The sequence below is a fragment of the Rhamphochromis longiceps genome, linkage group LG11 (genome assembly GCF_057381845.1).
Source record: "Rhamphochromis longiceps isolate RC_006_pf linkage group LG11, R_longiceps_female_GT1.1, whole genome shotgun sequence".
In the NCBI taxonomy this organism is placed as follows: domain Eukaryota; kingdom Metazoa; phylum Chordata; class Actinopteri; order Cichliformes; family Cichlidae; genus Rhamphochromis; species Rhamphochromis longiceps.
Window position 1 is genome coordinate 39,938,219 of NC_140567.1, and position 17,384 is coordinate 39,955,602.

The 17,384-nt window shown below is 43.2% G+C and overlaps 1 protein-coding gene across 1 annotated transcript in view; it reads right to left on the minus strand.

The window, feature by feature from the left end:
- Positions 1-7,678, minus strand: part of arhgef2b (rho/rac guanine nucleotide exchange factor (GEF) 2b) — a 62,451-nt gene extending 54,773 nt beyond the window's left edge. The window contains exon 1 of the mRNA XM_085424106.1: positions 7,479-7,678. Coding sequence (XP_085280232.1) covers positions 7,479-7,535 — 57 coding nt within the window. The 5' untranslated portion in view covers positions 7,536-7,678. The remainder of the gene's footprint in view (positions 1-7,478) is intronic.
- Between the last annotated feature and the right edge of the window lie 9,706 nt (positions 7,679-17,384).

Here is a 17,384-nt window from a genome sequence, read left to right on the forward strand (position 1 = left end):
TATATCCCTGTTTAAAACATCCTGATCCCCTGGACTCAGCTGAGGAAGCCCCTGCAGAAGGTCCGAAGCAGAGTCCACATCACAGCTATCCGCACTAAACAAGTCCGTGTAAAAGGCCACTGCATGCCTTCTCATCTCAGCCAGATCTGTGGTCACCTTTCCATCCGAAAGATGAAGACACACCATTTGCTTTCTGTGAACCACAGATTTCCCCAAATTAAAGGAAAATGTAGTTGGAGCGTCCATGTCCTGGAGCCTGATGAGACATTCTCCATATGTGTTATCTCTTTTTCTAGCTCCTGCACAGTTGTCATGATATTGACTATCAAATTAAAACCATTTTGCTGACAAAACACACAAATTTCCTACCTCCCACCATTGAACGAAGGAATTAAAATCATCCTTCCTTGATCTCCAGTAATCCCAAAACACCTAAAATTTTCACAGAAAATCTGACCATGCAATAATTTTACATTGAACCGCCAAAAAGGTTTGGATTTACTGGTGGTAGATAGAAACAGCTCCATTAAAACTAAGTGACAGAAGGGAGACGGTAAGGGACGGAAGGGAGACGGGTAAGCGAATTATGCTGTAGGGGACGTCAGACGCTGGAGATTTGGCGGGAAAAAGCAAAGGGTAGCATAGAAATTAAAAAATGCTTTTAAACTTCAAGTATTCCAAATACACTAATCACTTGTCATTTAACTAACCACATTTGTCCAACTATCTCCAACACCCTGGAGGACAACGAGGAGAGTTTAGACGCTCTCCAAGATTTCATCAACCGGTGCTTCCATGACCTAGTAATGAAGAAGGCCCAGAGTGCGTCTTCCCTGGCCAAAGTTGAGACGCCGCCATCTAAAAGATGTCGCCCGGCAGACTCCCCCGGCACAACATCACCTGCCGGCAAAGACATTGTGGACATCCTGGAGTCAATCGATAGACATATGAAACTTTATATACACCACAAATGAACCCATTTAAAAACGAAATTGATCAATTTCTCGATAATGTAACTCTCCCAAAATTATTAGATACCCAAGCAGTGGCACTGGATTCGCCACTGACGCCAGGTGAACTCCAGTAAGCGCTGGTAAGTATGCCCACTAATAAGACTCCAGGTCCAGACGGCTTTCCAGCAGAATTCTACAAAGAATTCTGGACAATTCTGGCACCAATTTTTCACAGGATGTTGCAGGAAATCAAAGAAAATGGCAGACTTCCACCAAATATGCACTCTGCAAATATTAGTCTCTTACTAAAACCAGGTGAAAACCCTGTATTTCCTTCAAGCTATCGTCCAATATCCCTTATAAATGTAGACCTTAAAATAATCTGCAAAGCTCTCTCAAAGAGATTAGAGAAAATAACCCCCCTTTTAATTCATCCTGACGAAACTGGTTTCATAAAAGGTAGGCACTCATCAACAAATACACGTAGACTACTTAATTTAATAGACTACTCATGTAGTAAAAATATTGAAACCATAATATTCTCTCTTGATGCAGAAAAGGCGTTTGACAGAGTTAACTGGAAATTTTTATTTGCAACTTTACACAAATTTGGTTTCGGAAATTCTTTCATAAACAAATGACCAAACATCCTCCAGCTTCTGTCTCCTGAGGGGCACCAGGCAGGGATGCCCACTCTCCCCTTCACTGTTTGCAATTTTTATTGAATCACTAGCAGCAGCAATTAGATAGGCTACAACAATTAAGGGCCTAAAATGTATGGATGTAGAACATAAAATCAGCCTTTATGCAGATGATGTGTTACTTTTTCGCCAAAACTCACAAACCAATATCTCTGGGGTGATTGCATTGATAAACTCTTTCTCAAAAGTCCAAGATTATTCAATTAACTGGTAAAAATCTACAGTTCTTCCGATTAATTGCTCCTTCCATAATTCTTCATCTACCCGACTGCAATCTGGAAATATTAAATATTTAGGTATTAATGTTTCTCCCAAGCTTGCAGATCTAACTACATGAAACCACATCCCACTTTTAAAGACAGTAGAAGGCGATCTGACTAGATGGAAATGTCTACCCGAACAAACCATCACAAGTCTTGATACAGCCTCTGCCATCACATTTGATCAATCCCTCTGATAGGCTTCATCACCTAGTGGGGGGGGGGGGGGGGGGGGGGGGGGGGGGTTATGGTTTAGTCCTACCTTTGCTATTGTGGTTGATATGGGGGTAGGGACGGTCTTAGGGCGTTTAGGGATTCCCTAGGGACTTGTATATTTCTAAATTCCTTTGGAAAGATAAACCCCCACGTATCACCTTAAAAACATTACAAAGGACCAAGGATAAAGGAGGACTAGATCTGCCTAACTTCAATCACTACTTTTTAGCCAACAGGCTTCAAGTTCATCTCTAGATGGTTGAAACACACCTTCTTAGATGAACCTTGGATAGATGTAGAACAGGCACTATGTAATAACCTAGAAATTTCAGACCTACCATTTATCAGCTCAAACAACAAACGACATGAATGCTTTAAAAGCATCAATATTAGCTCTTCTCTAACAGCATGGTGGGAGTTTCTAAAAATGACAGAGTCTTCATTAATCCCATGTAAACGTACACCTATCTGGAACAATCCGGACATACCGGTATTACAAAACAATGATATGATCAACTTGCCAGATTGGAGTGGTAAAGGAATTAAATACTTGAAACATACATTGGAAGGAACAGACTTTATTTCGTTTGACAGACTAGTTATACAATATGGCATTAACAAGAAAAGATTTTTGGAATATCAACAAATTAAGTCCATAGTAAAAAAGAAATTTAATCCCAGTGAAGCTGAATTACAAACACCACCAAGTGTGGTACAATTTTTTAATCTAAAATCCCCCAAATTATTCTGTAAAATATACAGAACACTTTCTAAAATAGATGAATCAATATCCCTTCCTATTGCAAAATGGGAAGTGGATTTATCAATCAGCTTAGACCAAAACCTTTGGTCTCAGATTTGCTTAAAAACCTTTCAATGGATCAGAAATCCCAGTTGGCAATTAATACAATACAAAATATTACACAGAGTGCACTATACTGGTCATAGGATGTTCAAGATGAGCTATACGTCTTCCAATAACTGCTCACACTGTCAAGCAAATACACCGGACAATTATGTCCACACTCTTTGGTTCTGTCCACCAGTTCAGAAGTTTTGGCGCGAGATATGTGAAGACTTATCAAAGTGTCTGAAATGTAACATTCCAGCCTCCCCTTTAGTGTGCTTGCTAGGCAACTTGGATGAGGTTGTTACAGAAATAAACACAGCCCACATTGTTTTTACGGCCCTATGGTCCTCACTAACTGGAAAATAAAAATAATCTTAATTCTAACCAATATAAAAACCATCTAATAGAGCACATTAGTCTTGATACAGCCTCTGCCATCACATTTGATCAATCCCTCTGATAGGCTTCATCACCTAGTGGGGGTGGGGGGGGGGGGGGGTTATGGTTTAGTCCTACCTTTGCTATTGTGGTTGATATGGGGGTAGGGACGGTCTTAGGGCGTTTAGGGATTCCCTAGGGACGTTTTCCCTGGAAGGCCTAACGCAGGGGTTGTGGCCATGACCTGGTTAGGGGCTCTGGTGGCTCTTAGATGGTGTTTTCCTTGTGGCTACGTACAGCGGAGATGGGGGAGGGTCTATGCTGGCGGAAGTTGGTTACTGGCCTGGTAGCCTGGCTGCCCCTGAGTGGATCCGGGATGGGCGTGGAGGCTTAGGGGTCTGGGGGTGCTCCGCCCCCGGGCCGGGGCTCTGGCCAGGCCTTTGTCCTGGTTGTTGTGTTGCCGGGTCGGTGGGCGGGTGGGTGCATGGGGACCTCTGGTGCATCGGCCCAACTGCAGGGCTCTCTAACTCTCTACGGTTTGCCCCTCTGGGGACAGGGGTACCCGGACCTGGGATATAGAGTATGTTTGGGCAGTGCCGAGTATTTGTTTTTTCTGTATATGGGGGTGGGAATGCACGTTTTATGTCTGCGTGTGCCTGTTCATCTGTGTCTATATGTCAGCTTGGGTCTTAGACTTCACCTCTCTGGGAACATCTCAAGCTCTCCGAGGTATGGAGGCCTATCTCCGCTCACCACACTCCCTGCCAGTCACTGATGCCTTCAGATGTTGGTGTGTTGGTGGTTCTTGGTGTCTGGGGCTGGGCGCTCATGCATGTACCGGCTCACTCCTGGTGGCTGATTGGCGGGGCCTGGCGCCTGTGGCCCGGCTGGGCCCCTTCCGGGGGGTGGGGTACAGCCTGAGGCCTGGTCCTCTCTGGCACAGCTGGCTGCCGGCAGAGCCCGTGGGCACTTATCGGCTACCCCCTCTGGTCTCTGCTCCGTGGCTGCTGGGTGACCTCTCCTTTGGGGCTCTCCTCAGCTCTTCCCAGGAGGGTGACACGGTTGCCCCCCTGGTGGTCCTCCTCGGGTCCTCGTATTCTGGGGCCTCTGGATGTCTGGGGCCTGGATCTCTTCCATACCTGCTTCATGTCCTGGTGGACAGGGCTATGGCTCCCCACACTCCCTAGCAGATCGTTACATGGAGAAACCTTTGGAATACAAACGTACTGATCCACACAGGTATGCACACGGGTGTTCACACTACACAAAGTACCTCAAAGCACATTGTGCGCTGCTGATCTTACGTACAGCACAATAACATGTAATATTTAGCATCTACTGTTATCTACTGCTAGCTAGTTTATTGTGATGGTGCTGTTTTTTTATTATGTTGCTCTTTGTTGTTTGCTTTCTCTTCTGTTTTTTTTCTCCATACAGGTAATCCAGGTGTTTTGTTTGTTTTTCTTTTTTTTCTTCCCCCCCTTCTCACCGTCTCTTCTCCCCTCTGTTTTTCTTTCTCTCCCTCTCTTTCTTTCATTCTTTCTCCCTGTCCTATCCCCCAGTCATGTCTGTCCCATCTGTAACAACCGAAAATCAAATCAAATAAATACATAATTATAATAAAGGTCAATCAAATGGACCAATATGGCAAGGCCATGATGATCCAATTGGTAAAGTAAAGCCGCTTGGCATCTTTCTTGGCCTTCAGACAACAATTCTGATGGCTAAAGATCCAAATGGGACAGGCAACAAAAAAAAAAAAGAAATTAGTGATGATCTGAAAAAACAACATGAAAACACTGACAGTTAACAATTCGAGCAGTAAGTGAAACAGACAAATAAAACTCGTGTAATCTGGCTGCACTAACTCTGCCATCATTGACTTTCACCCAGGTATACTGCCTGGGGAAGGATGCTTCATCCTCCATGCCTCAACCAAGTTAATTTTCCGTAGGACATCTGATAAAGATGCGGCTCCGCCCCTGTCCTATCCAAAGTAAAGTCAAGACAACAATTACAGTCCCCACCCAACACAACACAGTCCCCTTGACCCTAAGGTTGGTGCATAGACAACAACAAAAGTAAAAATAAAACCTATTTCAGCTTTCACCATAAGGACTCTCCCCTTTACCATCTCCATGCTGAAAGTAATATTTGCATTAAGAGAAGGAGAAAATAAAATAGCAACTCCTGCACTAAAATTTGTCCCATGGCTACGAAGCTGCTGCCCTCCCCACCACAGACCCCAGTCTATTTCATTTGTACTGTCAGTATGTGTTTCTTGGAGAAAGGCTATATCTAGTGTCTTCTGCTTGATCACCTCAGCTAATAAGGGTCACACCTCACACTCACTCAGACACACCAAACTCACCACCATCAAACTCCCAGCATGCAGTGCGAGAGAGAGAGAGTGTGTGTGTGTGTGTGTGTGTGTGTGTGTGTGTGTGTGTGTGTGTGTGTGTGTGTGAGAGACAGTGTGTATGTGTGTGTCTGTGTGTGTGTGACAGCTGCAGTGTTGACTTTATTTCTCATTAACTGTTCAAACTGCGTTTCTGATTAAACTCGTTTTTAATAACCTGTTTCTGCACACGCACAGTCACATGATCAGGGTCAAAGGTTATTGATTGTGGCTTCTTCCTCCTGTGGTTGGCTGCTGAAATACACTCACAGTTTGAAAATGTCAATTTTTAACATGTGGGTAACCATAGAAACAGGACTCCTTCTTCAGCAAAGTACACACCGGCTCTACTTCCATCCCACAATGCACTGCAGCGCAGTCACATGACCGCACAGCTAATGGTAAGATCAGTGTTCCTCAGTCAGAGCTGAAAGGAGTTTTACAGCTTCCTCCATGCCAGGGGACACTGCGGCGCCCTTTGGGAGATTATGCGATCCCATAATTCATAGCAGCGCACCGTCAGGTCATCATGGAAACGTGGTCGCGTGCTGGCACGAGGGAAACATTCGCTTCCTTCTCTGACATCAGAGTGAAGCATCTGCCTGAGCATAGGTCAAAGTGTAGCTCTGCCCTCATTGTGTAGCGTTAGAGAGAGATCATGTGACGGGGCGGTAATCACATGATCTGGTGTTCATGTGAGGTTATTCTGACTGAGTGAAGCCTCCTCACCTGAGCTCAGGTAATGTCAGCTCACTGATCAACGTGACATTTGCTCTGGGCCTCACACCTCCCATCATGTTCTCATCATCATCTGAAGCAGCTGATTGGTCGGTCTGTAGCAATACTTGGTGCAGACAGAGGGTATCGATCAGCGTTGATCAATGAACTAAAACTGATCAGTTTCACTGATGGCAGATCAATGAAGGACTTCAAATAAAGTTTTACGGAGTGTGTGTGAGAGAGAGAGATGGTGTGTGTGTGTGTTTTTTTAAGCATTTAAAGGGTTTATCTTCTACTAAACTTTATTAGTGTGTCACCTGTCTCAGTTTCCGTCTTTATTTACGGCTCAGAGGTCAGAGGTCAAATATTCACAGTCAAATATTCACTCCTCCTCCCTGCTTCCTGTCTGACACACACACACACACACACACACACACACACACACACACACACACACACACACACAGAGCCTCCCCTCCCCCTTCTCGTTTCCTCCTGCAGGACAAAGCGGCCACGCTGCAGCTAACGGACACACAAACTAATACACACCAAAACTCAGTGTGAACACACGCACACAGGCCGAACGCACACGCGCCACGAACGCACACGGACGCTGAACACACACGCGCGCGCGCTCTGAGCAGTTTTCAGTCTGAACGGAAAAAAAAAGTCCCGTTTCCGTTTCTCCTCAAACTTTCCTCACGTGTTCAAACACAGCCTCCTGTACACGCTGATCATCGATCGATCGGTGATCAGCGTGTACGACCGATCAGTAGCCGATCAGTGTCTGATCAGCAGGTATCGATGCTGTGATCGATACTCTATAGTAACGGAACAGTCTAAGCGGAAACAAAGCGGAACAGCCGCCTCCCGCCGCTCCCTCAACGATCACTCATCAATAACTCCTGATCGGACGCGCGCAGCCGTCTGCCCCGATCCATCCGCGAGGAGCGGTGTGCACGCGCCCGGAGAGCATTTCTTTCTTTTTTCCGGTGAACTCACCTTCAGGTTAATTTCCTTCATCCTGTCCTGCCTCCTACTCTCCAGCAGCCGGGACATTCCCCTGATCAACCGATCCCTGATCAGCCGATGGTCGATCACCTGCCGATCTCCGATTGATCCAGCTGATTGCTCCGGTCTCTGATCAAAGAAGTGCGGTTCTCGTCCCGGAGCGTCCGCGGTCTGAGCGGAGGGGGCGGGGCTTCTCTCTGACTGACAGCGAAGCTCTGTACTTCTAACTAATCACAGCTCAGCCCGCTGCTGGGACGCTCGACCAATCACAATCCACTCAGGTCTGTGAGCCCAGCCCCCCGCCAGTTGTCAGGGAGCGCTTCTTTTCCCTACCGGGGCGGGTTGACGATAGTGAGGGGGGAGTCAGTCTCTATGACAACGTGTCCACAGCTCACGTGACCCTCATCAGCCACTAGGACAGCCGAGGGCGTCACGTGACTGATGACTTGCGCGGATAAAATAGACCCGCCCGGGCGGGCGCAGGGTGGACAACCATCGCGGTGTGACGTGGAACCCCGGAGGTCAATCCCCGCCCACTGCGCGCGGAGACCGGAGTACATTGGCGTAGACAAGAAACGAACCTCCATCGGACACAAAGAAAAAGCGATCGATGACAGATCAGACCGATCGGAAGCAGCTCCACAACAGTCATGTGATCGATCAGAAGCGGATAGATCACTTCACACAGAGCCAAACGTTTGTCTGCAACTGCCTCCCGGCACAGGCCGCCACACTGTTACCATGACAGCCAGCAATTAACAAACACATTAACCTGAGGATAGTGACGTCATGAAAGCCTACCGCCCCCTCTTGACTGGCCGGAGGAAATACAGCTGATATTTAACCTTTAGTCTTTCAAAGGGAAAAATGGATATTTTGACATCACGGCCAGTAGTGGTTCAACTCCACAATGAGGGCGGGGCCTTTTTGTGCGTGGGTTCTCTCCGGCTTCCTCCCACAGTCCACAGTTAGTGGGGTCTGGTTAGTTAGTGAAACCGGTGGTTACCAGACTAAATTATAAATAGCGGTGGGTTTCAATAATCGATTTTTCTGACTCAAAACGATTTTAGCTTGAATAAAGTGATTTTGATTCAATAAATTCTGAATTGATTTTTAAATATCAATGTATTTTGCCAGAAACGCCAGAATCTCAGGTCAAAGCTCACAAAACTATTCAACAACTAGCAAACCGATAAAACAGCAAATAAAGACAACTCTTTATTGTCATTGCACAGTCATACCTAGTACAATAGCACAACAAAACAGCACAGTAACTTAAATTAAAGTGGATTTTTTTAAGTGCATGAATGGTATGAGCAAATGAATGACGTAATAAATAAAAGAATGAGTATGTTTATTGCACATTACTATTGCTGCGTGCCCTCTGGAGACAGCGAGTGCTGTACAGGTCCTTAACGGAGGGAAGAGGATGTCCAATGATTTTTTGGACCATATTAATAACCCTCTGAAATGCTGTGGTGCAGCTGGAGAACAGCACACAGATGCAGTTTGTCAGCACACTTTCAATGGAGCAGCGGTAAAAGACGATCAGCAGCACCTTCTTCAGCTCCATTTTTCTGAGGATTCTCAGAAAATGAAGATGCTGTTGGGGCTTCTTTAAAACCGCCGAGGTGTTTGAGCTCCATTGGAGGTCTGTTTCTATGTGCACACCCAGGAACTTGAAACTGGACACCCTTTCCATGCACTCCCTGTTGATGCTGCAGCTCAGATTTCCTCCTTCTGAAGTTGACTACGAGCTCTTTTGTCTTGGTGGTATTGAAGTCCAGGTTGTTGTCTGCACACAAATCCGACATGCTCTGGACCTCAGCTCTATATCATGTCTGCATTGACTGGGTGGGAACTAACACAGTCATGTGTGTACAGAGTGTACAGTAGGGGTGTTAGTACACAGCCTTGTGGAGAGCTGGTGTTAAGGCTGAGGGCTGAGGAAAGATGAGGCCCCACTCTAACCCTCTATACACGGTCTGACAGGAAGTCTCTGATCCAGCAGCAGGTAGTAGAAGGAAGTCCGATATCCAGCAGTTTAACTATTAGTCTGTTGGGGAGTATCGTATTAAAAGCAGAGCGAAAGTCAACAAAGAGCAGCCTGGTGAATCGCCTCTGATGTTCCAGGTGAGAGATGGTGATGTGGTGCATTGCAACAATGGCGTCTTCAGTTGATCTGTTAGCTCTGTATGCGAACTGGAGCGGGTCGAGTGTGGGTGGCAGGCAGGACATGATGTGACGTCGGACCAGTTTCTCGAAGCACTTCATTATCTGTGGTGGGAATAACGGCGTTACAAGTAACGACGTTACTAACGGTGCTACTTTTTTCAGTAACAAGCAGAGATACTTGTAACGCGTTACTGTAATCCGATTACTTTTTTCAAGTAACGAGTAAAGTAAGGGATTACTATTGCAAAAACGGTAATTAGATTACCGTTACTTTCCCGTAGGAACACTGCGTTACTGTGTTACTAAAACCATGATTTTTTTGCGAGAATGTCTCATGACAGTGACGTAAGCGAGTGCGACGTTTGTGACAACAGCTGTGTGCAGATCAACAATGGATCATTATCGAGTGCGGAAGAGAGTATGAGCGTGCAGCGTTTAAAGCGTGGAAGTACTGACCTTACTTTGAGTTTAATTCCATAAAAATTGACAAAAACATTAGTGTCCGCTGTGCGTGGGAAGAAAACTTCTTTTTACAGCGAAAAAACCCCTAAACCTCCAAGCAAGCACCGAGTAGCTATGACGTAATGGGAAATTCACAGAGAAACTCGTGGATTCTTCCACTGACCGCTGCGGCACACCTGCACCAGGACAAACCTCTGCCTACCCTACCTCCGCTAGTCTTTGACTTTATTTATTTTCTGCAGTGTTTTACTTGCATCTATTTGAAAGAGTGAGTGTAAACACACAAAAAAAATATTTTATGTGCTGGAATGTGCAGAAAATAGGTTTAAATATTAAACAAATTTCTTCCAGTCAGAGAATGTTGCATATAATTACATTTTTGCTTGATGCATAAAGTTAAAAGATTAAAACTAATAAAACAAGTTTTAAAAAGAGACTTTTCCATTTGATTACATTTTGTATGATGGATTATGTAGAAAAAGTAGAATTGGGCTGAAAGATCTATCGCTTTATCACCTATTCAGGTTGTAAATCGTGTTTTTAAAAAGTAACTAAGTAATTAATTACTTTTGAAAATAAGTAATCAGTAAAGTAACGGGATTACTTTTTTGGGGAAGTAATCAGTAATTAGTTACTGATTACTTTTTTCAAGTAACTTGACCAACACTGGTAACGAGTAATATGAGTAATTACTGTTCCTATCGTTACAACGCCGTTACCATTACTAACAACAAAATACGGTCCGTTACTATTTTTCAACAGACGGTTGAAGCTGTGTTCAGCTCACTGCACATTATATTAGTTACACAGAAGTAGCTGTAAGTAATCGAGGCGCTACAGCTTTAAGCATTTGCGGGCACTCCCGCGGACAGCAATCACTTTCTGCCCGACGACCACTTTCTGGCACAACACCTGGAGCTAGTGAGCAAAACAATCGCATGAGTGCTGCTGTTTGATTGAAGAAGAATAAAGTGGTCGGGGTAAGCCAATTACATGACCACTTCAAGATGACAAAGCAACAAGGTGATATATAACAGTTTTTAAATTGTGTTGACAGGCCACGTAAAACCAGAGTCATGATAAACAATATATACACGGCGTTTGTTCCTGAATAGTTTCATCACGTTTACTGTCTAAGGACAGCGCTAGCAAGCACTCTGCTTATGACCAAACAAAAAACATGTTGGTGTTGGTGGAAAAATGCACCATGTCGACCAATCAAAAAATGATATGGCGACATGACATTTGGTTGTTTAGGAAGAGGCGGAAGATTTAGGAGTGACAGCGAGAGAAAGAGAGAGAGAGAGAGTTTTGAGATGTGAGAGATTTGTGACTTTTAGCATGTTTGGAGAGTGTAGTTAATGTGTTGTCTTGTGTAGTTAGTGTGTAGTGTTGTGGATAGTTTTGTGTTGTGTGTCAGAACAATGAAGCGACTGCTGTCTCCAGGTAGAAACAGGAGTGATACACCTGCTGCTGTCAGACCTGCAGGTATCAGGCTGTGATGTTCTCCTTTATAGTGGACAGAAATTATTGGAGTGGCACAAATAATTTGTGTGGCATCTTACTGAATGAAGAACAGCTGATTGTTCTGTAAATAGTCTGAAAAGGTTATAAAAAGGGTAAAAGGTAAATGGCTGCAAATAACTATGTTTGCAAAACTTGTGCATAGGATTTTAAAATTGACAATTTATATTTGCATTTAAAGTTATGAAATATGATTCATTAAACATGTTTGTGGTTGTTACAGTAAAAAATATAAAATTTTCTACTCGGATTTTATGTTTTTGTCTGATTTTAGATCAATTGTGCTAATACAGTATGTAAAAAATGAAAACATAACTGTAAATTCAGACGTGTGAGGTTGTGCTGAAAAGGATGATACTAAACAAGGAAAAGTAAATAGTTTTTAAAGGTGAAATGTGGAGGGAAAATCCAAATCCAGTTTATTTATATAGCACATTTAAAAACAAAACGTTTGCCCAAAGTGCTGAACAGAATCACAGGATAAAACACAAGATACAACCACTGATGCTCACATAAAACATAATAAAACACATAAAAACCACATAAACTCAAGCCAGTCTGAACACTATCGAAAAAAGGTGTGTTTTCAAGAGCATTTTAAAAACAGGAAACGAAGATGCCTGTCTAATATCTAAAGGCAGCGTATTCCAAAGTTTTGGGGCCATAACTGAAAAGGCTCGTTCTCCTCTACGTTTAAGCCTTGATTTTGGGACAACCAACAGCAGCTGGTCAGCTGATCTGAGGGTCCATGAAGGAATATAAGGCTGAAGTAACTCGGAAAGTTATGGGGGAGCAAGACCATTAAGGCATTTATAAACCAGTGTTAGGACTTTGAAATTGATTCTGTGATGAACAGGAAGCCAATGAAGAGAAGACAGGATAGGTGTTACGTGTTCATAGCTGTGGGTACCAGTTAAGAGGCGGGCAGCAGCATTTTGAATGAGCTGAAGACGAGCAAGAGATCGTTGTCTGACTCCAAAAAACAGTGCATTACAATAGTCAAGCCGTGTTGAAATAAAGGCATAGCGCTATATAAATCCAATCCATTATTATTATTATTATTATTACCTTCTCCATGTCACCTCTTGACAAAACTGGCTTCAGCTTAGCTATTTGCCCCAGCTGGAAAAAGCTTTTTTGCAACACCGAACTAATATGTTTGTCCAAGTAAAATCTGAGTCCATAATGACTCCCAAGTTTGTCACATGCTGCTTGATATAAGACCCTAGCCAACCACAATTTACGAGCAGGCTACATGAAATATTATTAGGTCTAAATACAATCACCTCCGTTTTACTCTCATTGAAACTCAAAAAGTTCAGAGCCATCCAAGCTTTGATATCAAGGCAGTTCAAAAGGATTTGGATGGAGCCTGGGCCATTTGGTGCTAAAAGCAAATAAATTTGGCAGTCGTCTGCGTAGCAGTGAAAGGATATTTTGTGTTTTCTAAAAATAGACCCCAAAGGGAGCAGGTATAATGAAAAAAGAAGAGGGCCAAGGATTGAGCCCTGAAAATCAAAAGTAGTTAAAAATGGCCCGTTATACCATGGACCCCAGAGGGTTAAACATTTTTTTTTAAAGTAATGCAATAGTTACTTTTCAAGTAATTAATTACTTTTAGAATCTTGTAACTCAGTTACTAACTCAGTTACTTTTTTGAAGAAGTAACTAGTAACTATAATTACTTACTTGCCCACACTGTTCATTATAACAGGTGTTAGAGCAACTGGTGGGTAGTTGTTGAGGCCGCTAATGTTGGTGCGCTTTGGCAGTGGGACAATTGTGGCCAACTTTAGGCACGGCGGGATGCAGGACTGGGACAGTGAAGAATTGAAGATCTTAGTGAAGACCCCAGCCAACTGGTCTGCACATTCTTTTAGGGCCCTTCTGGTCACCCAATCTGGACTGGTGGCCTTTCTGGGGTTCACTGTCCTCAGTGTGCATCTCACCTCATCACCTCATACTCCTGCACCATGAGGCTTGGGTTGCTGCTGCTGTCCAATGTTTTAGCTGCTGCTGCCTCTGTATGGCGTTATTTTTGTGCCACTATTCTGAGTGCACGTAAAAAAAAATTGAGCGCACGTAAAAAAAGTTTGCAGGTGCAAGTGTTGCATTTTGAGGAGAAATTTATTTTGAGCGAAGAAAAGCTGAATTTGAGTGAACAAAATTCATTCCTGCTTGCAAAAAATGTATTTCAGTGTTTGCTATTATCCACACACACAACAGCAGTCCCTCTCGCTCAGTTTTTGCATTTGCGCTCGCTCGCAATGTGTTGCTTGCGCTCTCAACATTTCTGCCCGTGCGTGCTCAACTCTTTCTCTACACCAGGGGTGTCAAACTCAAATACACGGTGGGCCAAAATTCAAAACTGGAACAAGGTCGCGGGCTAACATTAATATTTATTGAAAAAAAAAACTTCCTCCAGATATAAGAATGAATCTTTTCTTATGGACTCAAACAAGTTTTGCTGAAAAACTGAATATGGAACAAGCAAAGCTTGATACTAAACAATATATATATTAGCTGTATAATACCAGTAGGCCAGCTCTAAAAGTAATTTGGTATGTCTTCGCGGGCCAAATGTAATTAGGCTGCGGGCCAAATTTGCCCCGTGGGCCAGAGTTTGACACCTATGCTCTACACCGTTATATTCGTGCCACAAAACCAGCCAATCACAGACTTGGAGGAAAAAAATTCTGATTGGCTGCTCTGGTCTCCAATCAGCTCGAAATGACAAAATGCAATATCCCAGAATCCATTTCGTCCAAAACTCAAACGAGGCAGTGGCGGAGGAACACAGAGTGGCAGAGTTTGAAATATTACTCTTTCTGGGTCACAAAATAAACTTTTAAGATATTTTCATGCGAGAATGGTGCTGTGTAAACTTCAAATATCTGCTTGATTCATCAAGACATCACATATTTGCATAACTGCTCTGACGTTTTCGGAGATGCCTGTTACCCACCAGCTGACCGGGTGGTCACTCGGGTTAAACATAATATATAAGGCTGAAGTGACAAAAAAAATCACCGACTACACCACCAGGTATTACAGGAAAAACCATAAAGCCTTTGAACTAAAACAAACGCTGCTGTGACAGTGATGCACACTGTGTCTTGTTGGTATATATGTATGATTTGTATCACCTTCGTGTTTCCAAACCGATATCATGACCAGCAGCTTTTACAGCTGTGGCTCCAGCAAACATCAGCTGATACTAGAAAGTAATATTAAATAAATTATAACAACAGCTGATCAAGCTTGAACGTGCTGCTGTTGTTGTTTAGCGCAACATCTGCTGGTTTCCTGTTTCTGGCGCAAAGTGGGAGATAAACAAACAAGAGAGACGATCAGCTGATCATTGATCAGTTTCATGATTGAAGTAGCAACAGGAGAGAGAGGGTGAGAGGATGAGAGAAGAGGCAGCTGTGCATCAAAGACAGAATAACTCCAGCTTTGTGTCTTTTTTCATTCTAGCTAAAGTACGGGACTTATCGCGTTCCTTTTCCCTTCAATATGGATGTGTTGTAATTGGTCCAGCCCAGAGTTGATCATGACCAATTGGCTAATCCACCACCTTTCATTGTTTATACCGTTACAAAAACAAACAAACATAAAAATGAAAAATCATCATCGGCCCACCGGGCAAATGTCTGGTATGCCCAATGGCCAGTCCAGCTATGCGGTCAGCTGGTGGGTAACAGGCATCTCTGAAAACGTCGGAGCACTTATGTGATGTCTTGATAAATCGAGCAGATATTTGAAGTTTACACAGAAACATTCTCGCATGAAAATATCTTAAAAGTTTATTTTGTGACCCAGAAAGAGTAATATTTCAAACTCCACTCTGTGCTCCTCCACCACTGCCTCCTTTGAATTTTGGACCAAATGCATTCTGGGATATTGCATTTCGTCATTTCGAGCTGATTGGAGACCAAAACAGCCAATCAGATTTTTTTTCCTCCAAGTCTGTGATTGGCTGGTTTTGTGGCACAAATATAACGGTGTAGAGAAAGAGTTGAGCACGCACGGCAGAAATGTTGAGAGCGCGAGCGACACATTGCGAGCGAGCGCAAATGCAAAAACTGAGCGAGAGGGGCTGGTGTTTTGTGTGTGCCATACCTCTGGTCCCTTCACCTCAAAGAAGTGGTTTAGCTCCTCTGCAGCGCCGCTTTTCCAAATTCGTAGGCTGCATCCTCCTGAGGACCCGGCCTTTGTGGTCTACATGCTCCCCCCCCCAAAAAAAAACCCCAAACAAAACCAAAACAGTTTCAAAATTTATTTATTTATTTATTAACCTTTATTTAACCAGGAAGATCCCATTGAGATTAAAAACCTCTTTTTCAAGGGAGACCTGGCCAAGATAGGCAGCAGCAGATGTCTCACAGTTACAGAAATTACTCAAACACAGGCAGCAACAACACACATGCAACAATAAGTGAAAGAATACAAATAAAATAAAAATAAAATTCAATAAAATTCAAATAAAATAAAAAGTCAGTTAAAATGACAATCAATCTAATTGAAACAGTTGCATGTTATAGACTTGGCCTCAAGGATTCGTAGTTTAGATTTAAAATCACTTAATGAAATGAATTCAGTCATTTTCCATTCCTTCTGCAGTTTGTTCCAGGCCGAGGGTGCTAAATGGACAAAAGCTCTTTTACCAAGTTCAGTTCGGGCAAATGGAACAGAAAGCAACAAGTAACCATGCGGACGAAGAGAATACCGACCAGCATGTTTCATTACAAGCAGGGAACATATATAAGAAGGCAGCAACCCAAGTATCGCCTTATATATAAAACTGTATAAATGAGAGTTCCTCCGACTTACCAAAGCAGGCCATCCTACCTGAGAGTATAACTCACAGTGGTGAGTCTGAAATTTACAGTTAGTGATGAACCTCAGACAAGCATGATACACAGAATCAACCATTCGAAGACATTGAGCAGAAGCATTCATATATAGAATATCACCATAATGCATGAAACGTGTGTTTAGCTGTGGTAACTAATTATTGTGGAAAGATCACAGAGAAACACTGATGATGTCATAAATCTCGACACACTGGGCTGCCTTTATACTGGCCCTGTGTTTACTTGGTACTGGTTCAATTCCAAAATTGCAGTATGGTAAAGTGTAACCGGTGTGATTCTGCGTTGTGTCTGATAAAAAAGGTAAAAGAAAGAAAGACCTCCAAGTAAATAATTTGCCCACTCCAGCTCCTCTCCCACAGGGGAATTGTAGAAAAAGGGCTGGCATTTATTTTTACATTAAACATAAAGTATGCATATACACGTAACATATTTGACATAAGATAAAACAAAAACAACAACATGAAATCCGACATACCTGATAAAAAAAAAGGTAAAAGAAAGAAAGACCTCCAAGTAAATAATTTGCCCACTCCAGCTCCTAGACCAAATACAAACAGTGGGGAAGAGGGTTAGCTCAACCCACCACAGCTCCCAAGCTAGCAAGGAGTATATATTCATGCTAGCATTTATGGCGCCTAAAACACATTTATGATACACACATACTACACACTTATAACATCTTACAAAAACAGGCTTAATAATGACAATAACTGAACTAAAATCACAATCATAAACATCAGGGTGGCTAAATATGAATTATGTGTGTTTTAAGGTGTTGGAAAGAAATGACACCCACCTCTCCCACAGGGGAATTGTAGAAAAAGGGGAGAGGCAAAAGGGGTACATAGTATTGCACCAA